Here is a 20,466-nt window from a genome sequence, read left to right as displayed (position 1 = left end):
CTTGGAAAAGTCTTCATACCATTTGAACTTTTTATTTTATTTTATTTTTTTGCATTGGTCACGTTACAACTTCACAAAAAGTATGTTTTAATAACATTTGATGAAGCATTTCACTTCAGCCTTGAGTCAGTACTTTGTGTAACTTTGCTGCAATTACAGCTCCAACATTTTGAGGGTGTGTCTAAGAGCTTTGCACATCGTGATTCTAACATTTTTGCCAATTTCTCTTAACAGAATAGCTCAAGCTCAGTCCGATTGGACGAACAGCCATCAGTGAACATCAACTTTAAAGACTTGCCACAGATTCTTGGTTGAATTAAGTCTATGATTTTTTTCTGGATTATTCCAATGCATGAATTTGCTTTGATCTAAACCATTGAGCCAAGTCTCTAGATGAATATTAAATTTTGCTGTCCAGCTGGTAGGTGAACCCTCAGTTCCAGTGTCAAGTCTTTTTGGATATAGATTTTATTACTTAACCCTGCTGAATACAAATATATGCCACATTTTTCTTCAAAAAATATACAGAAAACCACATATGCTTTTTCTTTCACTTCACAATGTGAATCACTATCACTTAAAATCCCAAGAAAAATACATCAGTTTTTATTTGGAATGTGGTTAAATGTGAAAACAGTTCAGCTTGCCTGAACATCTTTGCAGTCAATATTTTTTGAAGCAAAGGAAAGGTGAACGACTAATGCAGGGACATGCAGGGTCTGTGATTGAGAAAAAACGCCATGTCCAAGTTTCTCCAGGGAGCAATAAAAGTCAGGAAGCAGCTCAAGTGAAAAAGGAGGAATTATAGGTCCCCTTCAGCTGCTTATTTGAAGGAGCCCAGGATGCTTGTTTCTAAGATCTCATCAATAACATCTCAGGTCTCAGTGTGATGAAGTGCCACTTAATTCCGCGGTTTGCAGCGAGTGGAAATGTTTACAGCTGACGCCGGAGTCAAAGCAGACAGGTTCCTGCATTCAGTTATTTCCACTGGTGTCATTTCGACTTATTTCCACCATGGATGGATTTAATTTCCACTTTTCAAATAAAGGTGAATTAAAATGTCAAACTTTAATTAGAATTTTAACATCTGTACTTTTTTTTTTTTTTTTTTTACCTGATCTCGTGATTTCTCTCATCAGGTTTGAGTAACAGAGGTGAAAGCTTGTGTTTCATTCTTGTTTATGGGGAAAATGAATCACGGTTGAGAAACAGGATATCCAATATTTTACAGACATTTTTAGCCCTGAAATTCTTTGAACATTTTTATTGCTTGTTGACTCATTTATCCCGTTTCCTTCAGAGAGCATGGAGTTGATCCACAGTCACATTTTTCCTTTTCTTCTCTCCCATATGTTTAGATTTGTCAAAGTACTTTAGGTCTTTTGGTTCGCTTTTTCCCCCAACCAAGCCACTCGGCTTTAATCTTTATCCTCATTTTAATGGCTTTATCAAATAGAAAGCATATGATGCTTTCTTTAAATCTCCATATCCTGTATACACACTCAGAGTATGGAGAAATAAGTCACATCTGTGGCACAGCGTTAATTATTAGAAAAGATCAAGATTTGGGGAAAATTGGCAAATACGAGAATGGGCTTTGTAGCTCAGAGATCTTCAGATCCTCTTCCAAACGTCTGTGCCCGTGGTGCTTTCCCTCGCTCGTTTCATCTCTGCTGCGCTTGCTGTGCCGAACGTTGTTCCTGCGGGTTGAGCGTTTACACATCGCACCCACACCGTGATATGAGAATAAAGCTTTCGCGTTGAGCCAAAGAAAGGACACTATGTTTGAGAAAACTTGTTGAAACTGCAGACAGCAGTCAATAAGTTTCTTTTTCCTGTTGTACTTCGAGACTTAATTTAAAAATCGACGAGAGAAATTTTGTGCTAATGAAGCCCTTGATTGCTATGGGAAAAACTCAAATAAATCCATAAACTCAAACATCCTTATGTGGGACTGCTCTTTGTGCTTGTAGGACATTGTGTAGCTGTCGAAAGTTAATGAAGCAGAGTTTTTACTCAACTTTTAAAAACTATTTTTCAGTTTTTCTCCTGTCAGTTTTTCAACCACAATACAGCAGACGCTGGTAAAAAATTTTTTTTTGCAAAGACAGATGTCTTAACATCTTGTTCGAAAGACTCAAAAATACATTCAAGTAAACCAAAATCAAATGTGGGGTTCCACAAGGCTCAACTGTCTGGCCACTTTTCTTTTTTCCAACATTTCTATGTTCACTGAAGCTCAGATTATGGAGTTTTACAACAACTATTAAAAACTATTTCATGCTTCTGATTATTGTGATTGCTTATTAACCATTTTCCACAAAAACAGAATAAGAACCAACAAGACAGCTTATTGACAATGCTTCTGCCGGATCAATACCAGGAAAGTCAGCAAATTTCTGCTTATTCAGTGTTGTCACCAGAATTAGACAATAGAGAACAGTATTAGCTTCTAGGCTTCACTTATTTGGAACAAACATATTTTGACAACTTTTCTAATGTATTTTTATCTTATTAGACTTTCTTTATATCTTTATTAAAAAAAGCTTTTTTTTAATAACTGGACAACGAATAAATTTCCCAGAACTAATTCCATAAAATTTCCACTCATTAAAGGAAATAAAAACACATCACTTGGGGCACACTGTGTGCCTGCATTCTTAGGCAGAGCCTTCTTAGTTGTTACAGGAATTGCATTTGAGTGATACTTTCAAACCAGCTCCAGATGGGCTGCACCAGTCAATTAATATCACCTGCTAAAAGTTAACTGCCTTCGTTTGCTTGATAGTTTTTTTTTTTTTTTTGCTGGGCGCTGAAGGAATGTTGGCGCTTTGTTTCTTGAAGGGATTGTTTAAATTTTTAGTAAGTTCATTTGAATCACTGCGGATGTCTCTCAGTCAGTTTGCAAAGTCTGCTCTACGGCTTTGAAAGGATTTAGAGGACGTTTGTGATGTCCTGTTCATAAGAAATCGCGAAGGCATCTTTTAAAACATGACTCAGCTGGAAAATAACCCAAGTCATTCTTACGTCAACCGGTACTGGCAAAGGGTGACCTGCATGGAAGAGATCCACCCTGTTTACTCAGAGATTTGTCAAAAGAAGCGAGGCCAACAAACAAAGTTTCGGACATGATTTTTATCTCCAAATTACATACCGGCTTCAGTCACGAATGTGCCGTCATAATTTGCTCAGGAAAGCAACATTTCTGGATTAAACAAAGGCTGGATTCTGTCAGGAAGCTGCACAGTGGGTGGGCTCGGAGCTGATGGCAAGCAGCAGCACCTTTCCAAGACGGGCTCTTGAAACTACTGCTTATGATTAGAATTTACTGGGCATAATACAAGATTTTTTGGATTGCTCTCATGCGCTTGTTATCTTGTTCTGCAAATCTTGTAAAAAATCCAAAAAGAACAAGTTTTGGGGCAAGCTTCAATGCCTCTCCGTGCTGGTGTAACTTGCTGTCAGGCTCACAGCTGAGCCTGATTGTATTTTCAGGCTTAATTAGTGCACCTTGCGAAGTATTCTGGGGGATTTTGGCTGCCCTCGCCCTTAAGTAGTACCATATTTCTGATCTACGTATCTTACAGAATGCTCTGTTTTCTTTTCTTTTCTTTTCGTCAGAGACCAATGTCGGTCATTGCTTGGCATCCGATGGAACAACATTGAAAAGAAAAAAAAAAAAACTCTTCGACAACACCTGACTTTACAGCATACGTAACTGATGACTCACTTAGAATAAATTGTAGTTCAAAGCTTAAATCCGATGCAGGGCATGTAATTTATAGAGCTGTTTAGGCAAATTCAGGTGTTTACTTTGGTGCTGAAATTCAGATATAAATGTTGATACTGCTCTCGTGTTTACACGTTGTGGAGCGTGGCCAGAGACGGCTCAGAGAGAGTAGCAGCCACTAAAGGTTTGTTTCCTCCATCTCTGTTTTCAGGCCAATAGAGAACACCATACAAGCTTCTTGTTGATTCTTATCAATACACAGTCCTCTAGCTTGTCCTCTGACTGCGAATATAACGGATCATGCACAGAATTTTTCGGTGGGCGCAGTGCCGTAACAGTTGTTTCCTGGGATTTTATGTGACACACCAATGCACGTATTGCATAAGCAGAAGGAAAATGAGACGGAACATTTTTATCCATTCAAATCTGATAAGCGCTGCATGTATTTTTTTGTGTGACCTTCTTCCACAGGTTTGCTGTGACCCCCCCCCCATCTGAGGCTTGTGGCAAACTTTAAATGTGAATTCTTATGGCTTTTTTTTTTCCTGGTCACCCTGTTATACAATTTAGATCTTGAGAGTGTACGTCTTGTTTTGCCCCATCAATAACTTCTCCCTCCTGTGCCGTGGATTCTGCAACTCCTCCTGTTACCATGGACTCTTTTGGCTGCTTCTCTGATTAGTGCTTTCCTTGCCCAGTCTGTCAGTTCAGGTTGAGGTCTTGGTAGTGTTGCAATTTTGCTATACCCTTTCAAACTTCAGATAATGGATTAAAATGTTTTCTGTAAAAGTTCCCCACCTTTTATTTCTGACCTTTTCACTGTGTTCCTTGGCCACCATGAAGCTGTTTGTTCAGTAATGCTCTCTAACAGGTCTCTACAGAACAAAATCCAGACCTTTTAAACTGACTTAGTTAACAATTAAGTTAATGTTGTTGTTGATCTTAGCTAAGCTAATGACAGTGTTGACTTTAACTAAGTTAACCCTTGCGTAACTGAATAACACAAAGTCAACCGAGTATTACGTTTCTTCTGAAGGCAGTTGGTTGTGAAAGATTTTATTTAGGTGCATCAGAGTAAATGGGGCTGAATACATGTTTTAGATTTTCAACTGTAAACAATGTTGAAATCAGTGTATTTTAATGTCACTTCAGAATCATGTTTGCTTTTTTTATTGCTCTATCACAAAAATCCCAATAAATCACATTGAAATGGTTGAAAATCATGAAGGATTAACCAGACCTATGGAATAAAATCATAACAAATGATATCATTGATACATCAGTGATAGATTTGTCATCTGCTACGTTCAATCTTTGTATATTATTTCCATCCAAAATGGACATGATGATTGATTAAAAAGGGGCTTTGCTTGTTTAAAGAAGTCTTGAGCTTAATCCGAGGAGATATGAAGATCTCACTATGTCAATAGCCAGACAAAACCAGCCAAGGTTTTTAGGTTCAAGTATATATATAAATTTAAAAAAAAAGATTTTCTGAACTGTGTGGCTGAATACTTTGTGGTACAATTTGTCTTGCTGCTAAGAATATCACCTGTGGACTACAGGAGGAGAAGCGAGCTGGTGGCTCAGTGCATCGAGAGGCTCACAGTGGTTGGGGAATGGTTTGTGTGGTTTTTGAGGTGCATCCAGACTCGTCTCCACAGTTGCCTCTTTCCTGGAGACACGGCCAATCCATAGCATGTCCTTTCTATTTTTATGGTTCCTTTAAAAAAGCCCAAAGACAAGCAAGAAAAAAATCCTACAAAGAGATATAAGGCAGGGAGTGCGACACCTCCTCCTTTCTTGTGTGAAACCCACACGAAACGTTATCGGAGAGGAGGAATTCCACTTTGAGGTCAAGCAGTTATCATTTCACTGCTGGAGCTTGTCCAGGGCAGCCGGTCACCTCCATGTGACCTCCTGCCGGCAGACGAAGAGATCAGGCCAACATTTAGGGGTTAACATGAGGAAAACACAAAACACTGGCAGCGATCTGCACATTTCACTCGTCTCCTCATTTCTCAGGAATTATGTGGTTCACAAAAACAAAGCAGGCTGCTTTCGCATTGTTATTTGGCTGAAGAGTGATAGATTTTTCTCGTTATGTGATACTACACAGAGATGCTGGAATCAAATGCATGTTTGAAAAGAGCGAGAGGAGTCTGCTTCGGTCCACAGGGAGATGTAAAGCCTATGTTGGTTGTGAACTATTTCACAGTATCAATATAATTTACATATAACCTTACAGTTCACTGTAACCGTTTTTAGCCCAACAACATTTTGACTTGCATGAAGGTAAACTTACCTAGAGTAAATTACACAAATCTGGATGAAATGAAGGCCGGAATATCTTTAAATGAACAAAAGGAAAGATTAACCATCTCTTCTCAGTTGAAATAAACAAAACCTTGACAAGGGAATTTAATTCTTTGTGGAAATGCTAATTCAAGAATCTTTACCCTTCTGTCAGGATCACTTCAGATTGTTATTTACGTTGAGATCTATGATTATGTACACAGGAAATGGAGGTTAGAGGAAGTGTGCCACCCACACTAATTGAGAATGAAACATGCAATGTATCAGTCAGAGTATATGTCCAAAATAAAAGGCAGGCAGTGTAAAAAAAACAACAAAAAAACAAACAAACTAATATAACAATTTATGGCAATGTTGGACACTATAACAGTACACTGTACACTCAAGTAAATAATCACAAACTTCTATGTAAATAATGATTCAAACTTGCGATAGTAGAGTGCTGTAAATGTTCATAAAATATTGTTTGAATGAACATAAGTGCAGAAGTCCCAAAGCGCTTCACACTACATTTTTAGTCATTCACACACACTCTCATGCGCCGACGATGGCAAGCTACTGGGTAGTAGCCGCAGCTTCCCTGGGGCAGTCTGTCTGAAATCAGAAGAGAGGCTGCCATCCACCGGCGCTGACCAGTGACCGCCACCAGCAGGCAAAGGTGGTCATGAATAAAATTTTCACTGAAAATGTTTAAAAGTGATGCAATAAGATTAAGAGGGAAACTGAACCGAATTGTTTCAGTTGCAGCATTTGGGTTCAAAATGAAAGACTTAAAACATTTTCCTGCATTCTTGAAGAAGCAGAAGTTAAAACATTGTAACATATTTTACTGTGCTTTGTTTAAAAATCACCTGGTACACTTGCAGCAACTCTTTAAAAAAAAAAGTGAAAAAAGCCCTTTTTACTTACCGAATGTTCTTCTCCCAGCTGTTTCCATGAACTGCTAAACTTTCAAGTGCGAAATGCATCCTGTCTCATAATATTAAATATGAGCATGTGATGGTTTGTGTAGCTAAAATGTATCCAGATGTGCAGCATCTTAAAACATAAATATGATCCACAAACATTTAGACAGGGATAAATACCTGCTTGCATGAGATTGAAATTTTTCAAAGAGTAATTCGGCTTGTAACATTATCCGCGCTCAGATGATGCTCCTGCCACAACTAATATCGTGACTTGCGCTGTGTGTACGAGATATGATATGGGGGCGGAATAGACCCAATTTGTTTTGTTTTAGGTTCTTAAGCAGTACAAGATGACTTGTCAAGTGGGAAAACATTTAGGAATCGTCTAAACTACAGTAAAAGTTGACTATAAAACCAAAGTGAATTTTTTTTTTTTTTTTTTATCTTTTTAAAGCTTAGCACTTATGGATGAAGCACAATGAAAACCAACCCGTTGATGTTTTGGATCCTTTCTTGCTTGTTTTTTTTTTTTTTTAACAGAACTGTTTTCAAAAAAGTATCTAGTAAATACGACATCATAATGCAGTTCAGAATCAGTCACGATTTGTGCACAAAGTGTAACTTCTGCTTGGAAAAGAAAAAAGAAATCGGCACGTCCACATAGTTCTGCAGCAGAATATTCCTGAGGATTATTGTGAGATGCCAGAAAGCTTGTGCATGATCACGCTGCACATGTTGTGAATATTTTCTTCACTCATATTAGAGGTTCAAGAAGGAGTTTCGACCATGGTTATAATTTCTTCTTATTTACTGTCGGGTTTTTGAGTAAATCAACCTGTGCTTCACTAGCTAATAAACTTATGATGCATCACAAAAGCAGACTCTCTTCATAGAATAGCTTGGATTGTTTATATTTTTCCTCATCTCCCCCCAACATTTACACATTTTTTGTCCTCTGCAGTGCCAGTTTTCCCCTTTTTGTTTTCTTTTTCTATTTTTTTTTTTCAATTTGGTGAGCATCTGATTGTTATTTGGGTTTCTTTGCACTCTGTTATCATGATAAAAAACACTGCACTGGAGCCCAAGGGCTCCATAAAGAAACCCAGAGAGGTCTAAATTGAGACTGTGATTGACATCCGTCGTGATTTTGGTGAGGAGTCTGTAATCAGAGCTGGCTTAGAGTAGACACGGGGCCCATCCATTACTCTCTCTAAAAAAAAAAAAAAAAAACCCATTCTGGCACAACTTTAGAGCTGGAGGATTGCACACAGTGGGAGAACAGAGCTGTCTGCTCCTCTTACTTTACTTCCTCTCGGATCACACGATGCAAATCATGCTCCATGTCAGGTTTCATACATGTTACAAAAGGCCGTTTAACATTGACAATTATTTGAGGGTTAGTAATAAATATGTACATTTTCACTTTACTTTTTTTTTTAGCAACTGGAAAAAAGGTGAAAATAATTTTCAGATTTAATCTGTTATGCTATTTTTTTTTTATGAATGTACGGTAAAACAAGAAGTGCAAGCAAAAGAGAAAACATGTTTCCGCGAATGATCAAAGTGGAGAAAATTCATATCTCATTGACAGAATAAATGAACAGCCTACATGTTGGCAAATAACCACTTATCAGCTTATTAGCAATGACAACTATTATTTTTTAAATGTTCAGTTTGTTCCTTTTGGAGATTATTTTTAATACTATATATGGTAAAAACATATATACATTTTATTTCTGTGCCAACTCATTTAGAGTGTTGCTTAACGTGCAACAAAAGAAAGCCCTATTAATTCATTTCAAGCAGTTTTAACCTGGACTTGTGAGTTAAAGTAGCTTTGATTTGCATATTTGTTGGACTATATCAAGATAATTTCCTTTGAGAAACAGCTTTTTGAAACCAGCAGTTGAATTGGAAATTGTAAGTGTAACCACATGGATCATTTTTACAGTACTTCAGGGAAGGTAATTGGACCTGACAGTCCGGAGGAGTGTCTCATGTGAGACTTTTACGCACGATGAAAGGTTCTGTTTGCACTGGATCTTCAAATAGGAAAGCTCTGTGTAAGATTGGTGCTGCAACAAGATGAACTAAATGTAATGTATGCACAGCTGTGTACATGATTAAATCAGGATTTTTCACAAATCATGATTTACATCTTGCTCAAAGCTGATTTCACCATATCTTGACTGTGATGTCGCTGGCTCATGGAGCTAATACACCGCTGTTAAAATGGAAATCTTCTGCGAGGGTGGGACTTCACCACGTTGATCCAGTTGATTACAGAGAAAATAAAGCTTCAAAAAACACACTCGAACTCAACAGCGCGGGAGAAAAATATGCCGTGGGACTGGGCAAACGTGAGATGTCCAAGTGCAAGTAAATCCAACGCATGTTGATTCACATCAGTGGACTGGGGTCAGAAACTCTGTCCTGCAACGTTTGGATGCGCCCACATTTCATCACACCTGAAAAAACAAAAACAACAAAAGAAAAAAAAAACATTGCATTTCCTTGTTGGCATGTCGGAAAGTATGGCGTGGTCATCAACGCTTCATCTGATTCAGACGTGATGGAGAACAGATGCATTCAAAAGTTTGCAGGAGAGAGGCACTCCAGGACAGCAATTGCAGACTCCTGATCTACAAGCTACATTGTGCACTCCAGTCAGAAGCACCCTCTTCTACACTCCGTGCTTTTGCTGGTGTCAGGAAGGAAGCGATGGCGTCACATGAGTGCTGGACGACATGAGATTGAATCATGCACGGTGGTTTGAAGATGTAATCTTTCATTTCCAGGCTTGGTGTTAGAAGAGGACCAAACTGCAGACAAGACATCGTGAGCAACACGGTGCGTTTAAAGGATCTAAAATGGTTAAAAAAAAAAAAAAAAGTGTAGAGCTGAGCATGAAGCAAGGTAAGTGGACCATAGAACTGGGGCGTATGCAACAAAACAAGCCACTGACCAAGGGTCAATAAAAACCGGCGGGTTCAAATACTAAAGAGTGAAGAGCGCGATTGAAACCTGGTGAGTCTAATCAGCAGGATGCAGGACAGCTGGAGGAGATTACTTAGCAGGGAGTTTGAGGGGAAACTGATTTATTAAACACAATTGCCAAGTCGACCCGTCACATTAAAAAAAACCTTTTTTTAGGATTAAAGGACTAATCTTCCAACGACATCTAGCAAAAAACCATCCATGTGTTTATCTTTAGTTACAATGATTACTGCAACTAGTGTCTTCACACCTAGAAAGAGTTGCCTTTGATTACTAATAACTGGAATAATGTATATTGTATCTTATGTATATTTGATAAGGTTTATTCTTGAAGAGTTTGACGATAGCATTTGACAAAACGTATAATGTTTATCCCTCGTTTCACAATCGGTTGCACTTTCAACTGCCTTTTTGCTGGAAAGTACTATACGAAGAAACTTGACTGACACACTGCAACAATATTAAGAGTATGGTTCATTTTTTTTCTATTTATTTAATCATTTATTGACATATGAATAATTGTCATATCGGGGCACATTAGTCATACTTTTTCTTATTGACTCTGTTTCTCTCCAATTCCGTTCAACTTGTGATTATACATGTAATCATCTAATTATTATAAATGTGTTTTTTTTTTACTTTATGGCCCTTTTGGTACTTCACAAAACAAAGAGATTCTATTGAAACGTCAAGACCTAGCATGCTGGATTCTCCCTCAAGAGGGCAGTGTTACAATGCGAGTCTCTATTAGAGAGTCCTCATCAATTCAGCGGGACTATCAGGCAATGCCAGGAACCATCAGTCCACATTCTAAGCAGAAATCCGTATTATTAAATAAAACGAGTCCATGTCTTGTAAGCAGCCCATGTTACATATTATAGGGGTTGACGATGACCACATTAAAACAACAACGTCCTGATGGGAGTTTTTGGAGTTGAGCATCTCATTAGATGTGATGTATCTGTTAAGAGCTGTGGTGAGGTGGAATCATTACCGCAGGAGATGAAGGATTCATTTGTGTAATTAGATTATGAAGACGGGTACAGGGTGAAAGGTCTCCGGGGGGAGTGAGAGGAGCATAGGCTGCAGCTTTGGGAGGACTCGTGTTCAGATGATGTCCAAAATAAACCACCTATAGAAAATACTTTCTGAGGCACGTAATGCGATGGGAAGCGTTAAGATGCATTGCTGCTGTTAACTCCAACAACAACGGAGGGATATTTCACTCTACAGATCCTCGTCCGTCTCCCTCTTTTCTCGTCTCTGCTCTTTTTTTTTGTCCCCCCCAACCCTTTGCACTTCTCTCATCTTCTCTGACCTCAAACTTTTCCCGTATTCCTCACCTCTACTTCCCTCTCCTCTGTTCCTCTGTTTACTCGCCCATACCTTCCCCCCCTCCCCACACACACACACCCCTCCCGTCCTCCTCCTCCTCCCTCCTGAATGAATCGCCCAGGTTCAACCCCTCCCACACCGAGTGAGCTTTAATTGTCAGCGCCGGACAAGAACTGGCGTAAAAGCTCCAAAAACGCGTGCCCCTCTCACACTGGAGACTGGAAGTGACTAACCTGGACCAGTGCGCATCTCTTTGGCGTGTGTATGCGTGGTGCTGTATGATCAAGTGTGTGTGTGCGTATGAGTAGTTTTGATTTTTATTTCTAAGGAAAGCTTGCCGGTCTGGTTTGATTTATTTCTGCCCGAGCAGCAATGCAGGTGTCTGTGGCCCTCATCGTCTCCAGCTCGGCGCTCCTGCTGCTGCGGCTGCAGGGATGCTGCGCGGCCGCCAAGAGCTGGAAGGAAATAAAGAACGATGCCACGGAGATTTTACCGAACCGGAGGGAAAACAGTCGGCCACCCCACCAGGCGATCCTGCAGACCTCGGACAACAACGACGACAACAACAACAACAATAACAACAACACCCTTAATAACAGGGCAAAAAACGGAGGGAGAACTTCCACTTCAAACACGGTTTCTTACAGTAAGTATTTTCTTTAAGTGTTCACACGCGCACACACCATATATATTACAAATATATGGTGTGTTGGAAATTGCAAAAGTCTATTTCCAATTAAAATTCAAACCTTTCAATTTCACCTCAGAAGCATTTTTAAAGGGTGTGTGTGTGTGTGTGTGGGGGGGGGGCGTTATAAAGGAATAATGGAACTGCGTTTAACGTGGTCTCTTATTTCTAGAATTGTCTTAAATAATATTATACATTTAGGTTGGGGGGTTGGCAGCAAATTTATAGTGAACATTAACTCCTGCCTTCTCACCACTTGGTCTTGCCACAGTTAAGGTGTTGAATTTTGTCCATAGTTTGTAGCTTTTGTGCTTCCTAACACAAACAACTAAAATTCCACTGAAATTCCTGTATGTAGAAAAGTGAGGGCTGTCCAAGCTGAATGGGATCTGCTGTTTGATCCCAACTTCAAATCATGTCACATTTTCTCGCCGGCTTACTGATTAGCAACAACTTTGCAATGTGTGTGTGATTAGCAACAACTTTGCAATGTGTGTGTGTGTGTGTGTGTGTGTGTGTGTGTGTGCGTGCGTGCGCGTGCATGTGTTGAGTGTGAGAGTGCAAAACCCAAGGATGAGAGTGTGATGAGAGTGGCTCACACTCACATTCTTGTGGTTGCTTCCCTTCACGCAGTCTGAAGTTGAGCGTTCACAAAGACATCACCGCTTTGTTTCACATTGTCTTCCAGGTTGTTTCCCTTTCTCTTTATACTATTAGTCAAGCTCTACTTGCTCCATGACCGTTTGATTGCAACAACATGTTCCCCAAATAGAAAAAAAAACCCACCAAAGTTTGTTCTGTAGTGGGGGGGGTGCCTTTTGTGGAGAGCGGGGTTAAGAAATTGCTTTTTAAACGCAACGCTGCTTTTGGGAATGATTCCCACCTGTGGTTAGGAGACGCTGTATGTTGTGATAGAGGGATCGTTGATTCAAGCTGGGTGGCTCAGGAGTTGTTGCCTAACCACGGCCTCTCAAGCTGGAGCTCAGAGGAGGCGACTGATTAGATTAGAAGAATGAGGATTTAAGGTCAATTTGTGTGAGTGATTCCTCCCTTTGAGGATGAAAAACGGCACCAAAGATGACCAAATTTAAATACTTTAGACATTTTAATTTTCTCCAAAATAAGGGAGGTTTGTTTTTATTAGCAAACATACAGCAAATATCAAGGACTTCCCAAAGGGAAAAGCACTCTCACAAATGTTCCGGACCACTTTTATTATCCATCTCTTGATTTAAGTCCTAGGTTGGCGTTCTCTGGTCCGTTTGGGGACACGGCAGATTTTGTCCAATCCTCTCTAAAACTCACTCAGCTGTGTATTTCCTTGACTTATTAGCATGCATTAATACGAGAGTTTCACTTTACAATTCTGAGAAGGAATACTAAATAATACTTTATATACAAGTAATACATTTAGCAATATTTAATTTGTTATAGTTAAACAGAGAAGCAACGATTCTTTTGTTGCTAATACTCTGGTAATCTGATATGCTGCTATGGCCATAACAATTCTGCCTATAACATTTGCGCAGATTTTATTACACAAACAAACAAGCGAAAGTTTGAAAAAAAAGAAAAGAAAGAAAAAATTCAGCTACATTTAGTAGAAATAACCTTTTTTCATAAATTTGCAACACTGGATCAGTCCCTGAAAACAGAGTCTCACAAACATGAATGCTGCTCTGAAAATAGAACTTATCTTACAGATCAGTACGTCAGAATTAATGGTATTATTTCTATCATGAAACCAACAGTAGAAATGGATGTTGAATCAGTGTGAAGCCGTACCATCCAAATCATCAGTTTCTGAGGTTTGCAAATTATCACTAGAAATAAATAAATATTTCTATAAATAATAGACAACATTCCTACTTTACAGATGTGCTGCTCACGGTTTAAATGCTGTAAAATCAAAACGTATAATTTTTGATACAAGCATTTCTGAGACCTCTGCCTAGAATAAATATATCAATATACATTTGACACATTTTTTTTTATACATTCATTTCACAAATGCAAATATTACATCAAGAGATGTGTATATCTCTTTGTTTTATACTGAAATATGAAATATGACAAAAAGTTAAGAAAATCAAACAATATGTAAAGCTATTTTTTTAATGATATACATTAATCTATTTGTAGGAAAACCGTTTTTTTTTTTTGAGAAGTGCCATCTGTATCAGTGTCAAACAGTCTAACCTTAATTGTAGTGATGGGTGTTATTTCAGTCAGTATAAATACATAGAGGCCCTTCTGTCAGCTGGCTGAACATCAGTGGGCAGCAACAGGTGGGGAGGGGCGGCAGCAGGACAAGATTGCAGTCACTCCCCAACTTCCTTTGGCATCTCATTAAAAGTACTCTACACTGTCGGAATGTAATGATGGAAACTTCCTTGCTGCAACTTGTGAAAACTCTGGTGTGCCTGGAAATCAGTGGCCGGCCCATCCCTGCTCACTAAAGAGGACAATTAGAGAACGAGCAAGACTTGGCCTGGACGGAGCTCAGATTTGATTAACGTCCTGATTTTTCGGGAGTTTTTAATGCAAACTGCCTCGGCTTGCGTGCTGCAGACATTGTGTACACAAACAACAGAACACGCAGAATATCACCAGATCAGATTTTCAGAGTGAGAAAAAAAAATCATTAATCCTTTGTTGGGTCTTTTTTTTGTTTGTTTTTCCAAAGAAAGCCACAGAGGAAAACTGATCCTTCTCTCGGTGTATCATTTCTGAATCGACTGTTCTTGGGCTTGTAAAGCAATACGGGTCAGTAACTTGTGCGTGTGGTTGTTGTAAAAGCCGTTGCTTAAATGTAGGAGTACAGGCCGAGTCTTAGATCGACCTGGCTGATGTCCAGTTTATTGAAAACTCTAGAGTGCTTTTATAATGTTGCATTAAAACAACCAGACAGCTGTTTACTCCTCCAGAGCTATATACGTTTCCTGAGGGTGAAAAAACCGAATGCCAGTTTTTTTTTCTTTTCCCTTTCCTCCACCCCAGACCTGCATTTGGTTCGATTGAGCTGTTTAATGGGCCTCTGGTCTGGATTTGCTATCAGTTTATTGCTGCCAGCTGGGCTTCTTTGTCAGGCGCTGTTGTCAGCTAATGATCAGACCATGAGTCACTGCTCAAAATCTGATCTGATCTTATTGGCTGAAATTCATTCGTGTTTATCAGAAGGACTCTGTGTATTTTCTTGGATTAAAATTTGTTTTTCCATCAATCAAAATACATTTCACTTAAAGGAATACCTGGACATTAATCTTGGGATTGTAAATAATGTGTTTTGTGAGTCATTTTATTTGTTAATCCAGCCAAGATCTATTTTACTGTAATATAATTAAGGATCGCTGATTCAGCTCTTCTTCTACCTGGTGACAAGGGACGTTTTTTTTTTTTACTTTACACAAGGGGGATTTCTCTGCCAAGATGTCTGAATTCCAATATCTAACTTTCATTTGAGGAAGAGCTGGTCTGATTGTCAAACCCAGACACCCCCAAAATAGGGCAATTAGCAGGAAAAGAAGTGGCCTTCTATTCATGTTTCCTTTTTCTAAATTAACTTGAGTGTCTACTCCAGCATTCCATCTCTTCCATCACCTCTATCAGCTAAAGGTCCAAACGGCAAGAAGATCATCGGTTTTTCTCTCAGTTTGCTTGATGGTCCTCACTTTGGATTCATAAGTACGAGCTACAATTTAGCAGGAATTAAGCTAAATTAGATTAATGAATCACGGCATAGAACGGAAGCCAAAACATTTAGCACACCCAGTTACTCAGGCTTGGCTCTAACTTGGCAAGGCAATATGTTTTTGCGGTTTTGTGCGGTTTCTCTCGTAGCAACTTTCAGAACTCAACTGAGCAGCTTTGGGGGATGAGCGTCTGTGCTTTTCCATGTTTTGATCGAGTCCGTGTGTTAAAACTGTGCCACTCTTCACACCCAGGTCCTTCCGAGATGAGCTGCAGGGAGCTGCGCTCCACCCGCTACATCACCGATGGCTCCTGCCGCAGCGCCAAACCCATCCGGGAGCTGGTCTGCTCAGGCCAGTGCCTCCCCGCCCACCTCATGCCCAACTCCATCATCCGCGGGAAGTGGTGGAGAAACAGCGCCGCAGACTACCGTTGCATCCCGGCGCACTCCAGGACAAGAAGAGTCCAGCTTCAGTGTCCGAACGGCAACACTCGGACTTACAAAATCCGCGTGGTCACCTCCTGCAAGTGCAAGCGCTTCAGGCCCCACCACAACCAGTCGGTGGCCAAGGAGGTGCCGAAGAGGCAGCCCAGCAGGAAGCACGGCCGCTTGCCACAGGATCGGAGCAGCAACAACACGCCACTGCTGGACAACGCATACTAAAGCAGCCAAAGATTGAGACTGAATGCGCATTACATGTTACTCAAACACCAACATTTCTCCTTCGCAAAGGGAAGGGATGCAAGAGAAAACTCAGAGAGAGAATTTATAAGCTAATTTCTGCTCTGATCCTTTGCATGATAAATCGGATCAGCAACAGCAGTGACTGGTCAGGAGGGGACCAATCGGGTCTTCTTTCCAAACAAAGTTCTTGTAATAATTACAAAAAAAAAAAAAAACGTCCTTGAAACTTCAACTCCTACATGTACAAACATTCATTGGATTCAGACCCTAACTCAGTTCAAAGCCCCGAAGGTGCATTTTCTCTCTAGAGCGATAGAATGGTTGTAATCTGTTTCCTTTAGTGTTTGGGACATCAGCAGGATCTTAAGAAGTTCCCTGAAAGCTGTCTCTAGACAGACCTGTCAATCACACCGTTTTTTTTCTCAAAACTTAGCAACACGGAGTCAGAAGAGACGAGGAAATGAAAGTTTACCACCTCCGACACCACGTAGGGGACCAGTGGGCATTCCTGTGACACCACATAATTAGCCAATTCCTGTGTTAAGATTGACTCCCACAAAAGCAATTTTCTCTAGATATCACCAGCTCCTCTTTGCCAGGGTCATGCAGACAAAAAAAAAAAAAGTGCACATGGTGTGTGGGAGGCATCAGAAAGTGTTACCCAGGGGCAGAGCTCTCTCCATCACACCCACACTGGAATTCTGTTGCAGCGGGCCAAGCTGAGCAAGGATGGAGCCAGCAGGAGTCAAGAAAGCCCCACTTCTCTCTTTAAACAATCCAGGCAGGAAACCGACGAGGACCATCAGAATCCGATTTGGTTTGTCGATGTACTACAGAAAAACAAAAAAAGTAGTTTCTCTGAACTTCTTCAGAACATTGATATTCCTACTAGTTCTCATCTCTGCAGTGTTTTTCCTCTTCCATTCCTTCATAAATCCAAATGTCTGCTGCATTTCTCCCTCCCAAAATGTACATTGAAATAGCAACTGGAAAGAAGTTCAGCATGATTGTACATATCAAACCTGCGTGCCACGCAAGGATGGCAGGAAGAGACCCAAAGAAAGGACTCTTTTAAAAAGAATGAACTGCATATTTATTTTTTATGTCCACATTTAAATTATTTATGCAACCTTTTATATCAACCGATAGTCATAATTGTCATATAGTGTGATAGAGAAAATAAAAGATTGTACAGTCCATGAATAAAAGTAAAAGCAGATATATTTGAACAAACCGGCCTGTTTGTTTTTTTTGTTTTTAAAAAAAATCTTTTTAAAGAAGTAACCTACTGCTTTACATTTATATATAGTTTATGAAAAATATGATAGAGTTGTAAGCAGATATGAAAGGACAATATCTTGCAAAAAATGTAATTCTATTTACAAATGACCAGGCTCTGTCCAGGCCATGACCAATTTTCTAGAGGACATTAAAAAATGTAAAAAGTAGGCCTCTTTGGACAAATAAATAGTTAAAATTCACCCAATACATTGACAATGTTTCGTTTAGTATGTCAATTTTATGCTGCTCCATTTTTAATTTACATTTTGTGAAGAAGGAAGTCGTGCTGATCTTCTTCAGAGGTTTTCATGTCGTTTCCTTCGGTAGCTCTTGGCACAGCGCCACCACAGGCAAAGAGGTGAACAGATTTTTCAATTAGTCTGTATTTGACACAGTGCAGTCTGAAAGCAGCTGAAAATGTAGCAAATGTTGCAATTTTGGTCCTCAATCGAACCAAGTTTACCGGATGATCAAGTGTGAAAACACCAGTGAAAGTGGTAGATTATTTAGGTTCATTGCACACAGAGGGACGTATTTCCAGCATTTATTTCTGTTATTTTTTATGTTCGTGGCTTACAAAAAAAAAGCCTCAGTTACTCATAAAAACCTAAAATATGTCAAAAGAGATATCATTCATAATACATCCAAGTGCATTATGGAAAGTTCAGTGGGTGGCGGAAGTGTAGTTGAAAGGGATGAATTTCTGGGGACTTTTAAGGTCATAGCCAAACCTTCAGCCATCAACTTTTAATTTTTTTTTTTATTTATATATTAGATTACACAGCTGTTAACCAGGGTATACCCTGTCTTTGAATCAATGACACTTTTAGACAGTCACAGCAAGCGTAGAAAACTGATAAATAGATAAGTAGATGTCCCAACCAAGTACTGGGTGCAGATAGTGTATAGTAAATCTAAGCCATCAAAATGAATGGAAATTTGATGGCTGCAAGAATCCATGAGTCTTAATTTTCAGATTAAATTACTAAAATAAACACTTCATTGACACTGTACTTAACAGAGCTGCAACTGGAAATGTTGCACACTAAGCATTAATGAGAACTAAATGAGTTCACTTACATCACTCCAGTCAGTCATGTGCAGGGAAATTCAAATGCTTCACTGGACTCTGCAGGATATTCAGCATTCCTCGCCATGACATCTTAGTCAGAGCTCAACCATTTCTTTGTTTATGGTGGATTTAGCCATCATTCCGCATCGTTGCCCTCCGCCTTTTATCCCTTGAGGCTTTCTGCTTGATACATTGTGAGTTTTAGAGAAGAAAATGTTGCTGGAGCTGGTTGGATCTGGAGCCAACTTACAAACTTTGCAAACCCTGAAACTTTCCCATTGTGTCCGTCCCCAGCGCAGAAAGAAGTTTTTTTTTTTTTTTTTTGCTTTCCAGCTAATGGAGAGCTCAAATGTAACACAGAGAATCATAGTGGTAACTGTAATTGAGTTTGTCCTTCACTGTGCCAGTGCAGAATGGCGGATATTGCATTTCACTACATCATCCATTATGTGCATTTATATGTCATGTTCAGGCCCCGCTTTCCAAGTGAGAACTGACTGCCCTGCTTTCAATAAGTCAACTAACCTGGGACAAGTGGAAATTCAATAATATTTCTGTGGCAACACAGCACGACCTGTGCCTGTGTGTATTAATCTTGCCATGTGTTGAATTTGGAAACCTGCAGATGACCTTTGCAGAGTTGGGTATGGCCAGATCCACTCCAAGAAAATTCAACATTTCGTTTAGGCCCTGAGGCAAGTGTCATCGATTATGTTTGGAAAACCATGTGCAGAAGTCTCAGAAGGTTCCTTTGCTTTTGCTAGGCGAGGAACAAGGGCTAAATCCACTTGTTGAATCACAGCCTCTTGAAAAAAAAATACATTTATAGATCTCTATACTTAGAGGTCGTTACATTTATTACACATCTTCAATTGTTTTTCACAAATAGTACATCTACCAATCACACGGCAGGCGTTCAGTTCAATTAGGCATTTAGATTTGAACAAGATAACTTGAAAATCAAGCTGATAACTGGGCAATGGATGGAAATGTCTTGATGTTCAGAATGGTCAGACTGGTTCAATGTGGTGAAAAGGGAAAGTACAGAAAACAAAGAAACCCCAAATGCAACAGGCGTTCAACGTGGTACATGTAAGCCATACCTAATAAAGTGGCCGGTAAGTACAACTGCTTCAACTGCTACAACGGCTTCTTATTTATCACACAGAGGGAAAGCTGCAAAGAAGAACTGAATTGTTTAAGCACTGTCAACTCAGGCAGTGGCAATTAGGTAATTATTTTTCTGCCAAATGCACGCAAGAGACAGACAAATAAAACTGACGGTAAATCATCCGCAAATAAAGAGATGCCTGATGGATGACTGTTTTCGCCAGTGGAATCTGATTCCGAACAGCACCAGTGGAAAATCAAGAGGTGACTTTCAAGGCGAGTGAAAAAAATTCTGTCACACACCAGCAATTTGCCCATATAAAAGTCCTTTAATGTGTTGGCTTTCTGGTCTGCTGCCTGTGCCACTAAAAGTCACAGGCTGCTAAAGATGTTTATAGAAACAGAACATACAGTCACAAATGTGCAAAGTTTTGCAGCCACTCATTATTCCTCAGCTTTGCTCCTAGATTCTTCTGGGTGTCATTTTAATATGCTTTCTTTGGACTTAGGCTTCTTTTCTCACAAATTTTGTACCCAACAAACCATATATTTCAGTAGAAGCAAATCAATTTCCAATAGGGAACTTTGAAATACGGTCAAAAAAGTCAGAAGACTTACAAAGTCTTATTCTTCGAAAACAAATCTTCAAGTCCT

General features: G+C 39.6%; 1 protein-coding gene across 1 annotated transcript; it reads left to right on the top strand.

Moving 5' to 3' along the window:
• The first annotated feature begins 9,437 nt into the window (after window positions 1-9,437).
• sost (sclerostin) lies at window positions 9,438-17,582 on the top strand. The gene is made up of 3 exons (XM_014979868.2): window positions 9,438-9,804; window positions 11,657-11,932; window positions 15,919-17,582. Exons 2-3 carry the CDS (start codon window positions 11,659-11,661, stop codon window positions 16,326-16,328), a joined length of 684 nt encoding a protein of 227 aa, XP_014835354.2. The 5' UTR covers window positions 9,438-9,804; window positions 11,657-11,658; the 3' UTR covers window positions 16,329-17,582.
• Window positions 17,583-20,466: the final 2,884 nt, after the last annotated feature.

This window comes from Poecilia mexicana, unplaced genomic scaffold (genome assembly GCF_051168715.1).
Source record: "Poecilia mexicana isolate PSO_F unplaced genomic scaffold, ASM5116871v1 scaffold_19, whole genome shotgun sequence".
Classification (NCBI taxonomy): domain Eukaryota; kingdom Metazoa; phylum Chordata; class Actinopteri; order Cyprinodontiformes; family Poeciliidae; genus Poecilia; species Poecilia mexicana.
The sequence above is the reverse complement of the archived record's forward strand: the minus strand, read 5'-3'. Positions and strand labels throughout refer to the sequence as shown.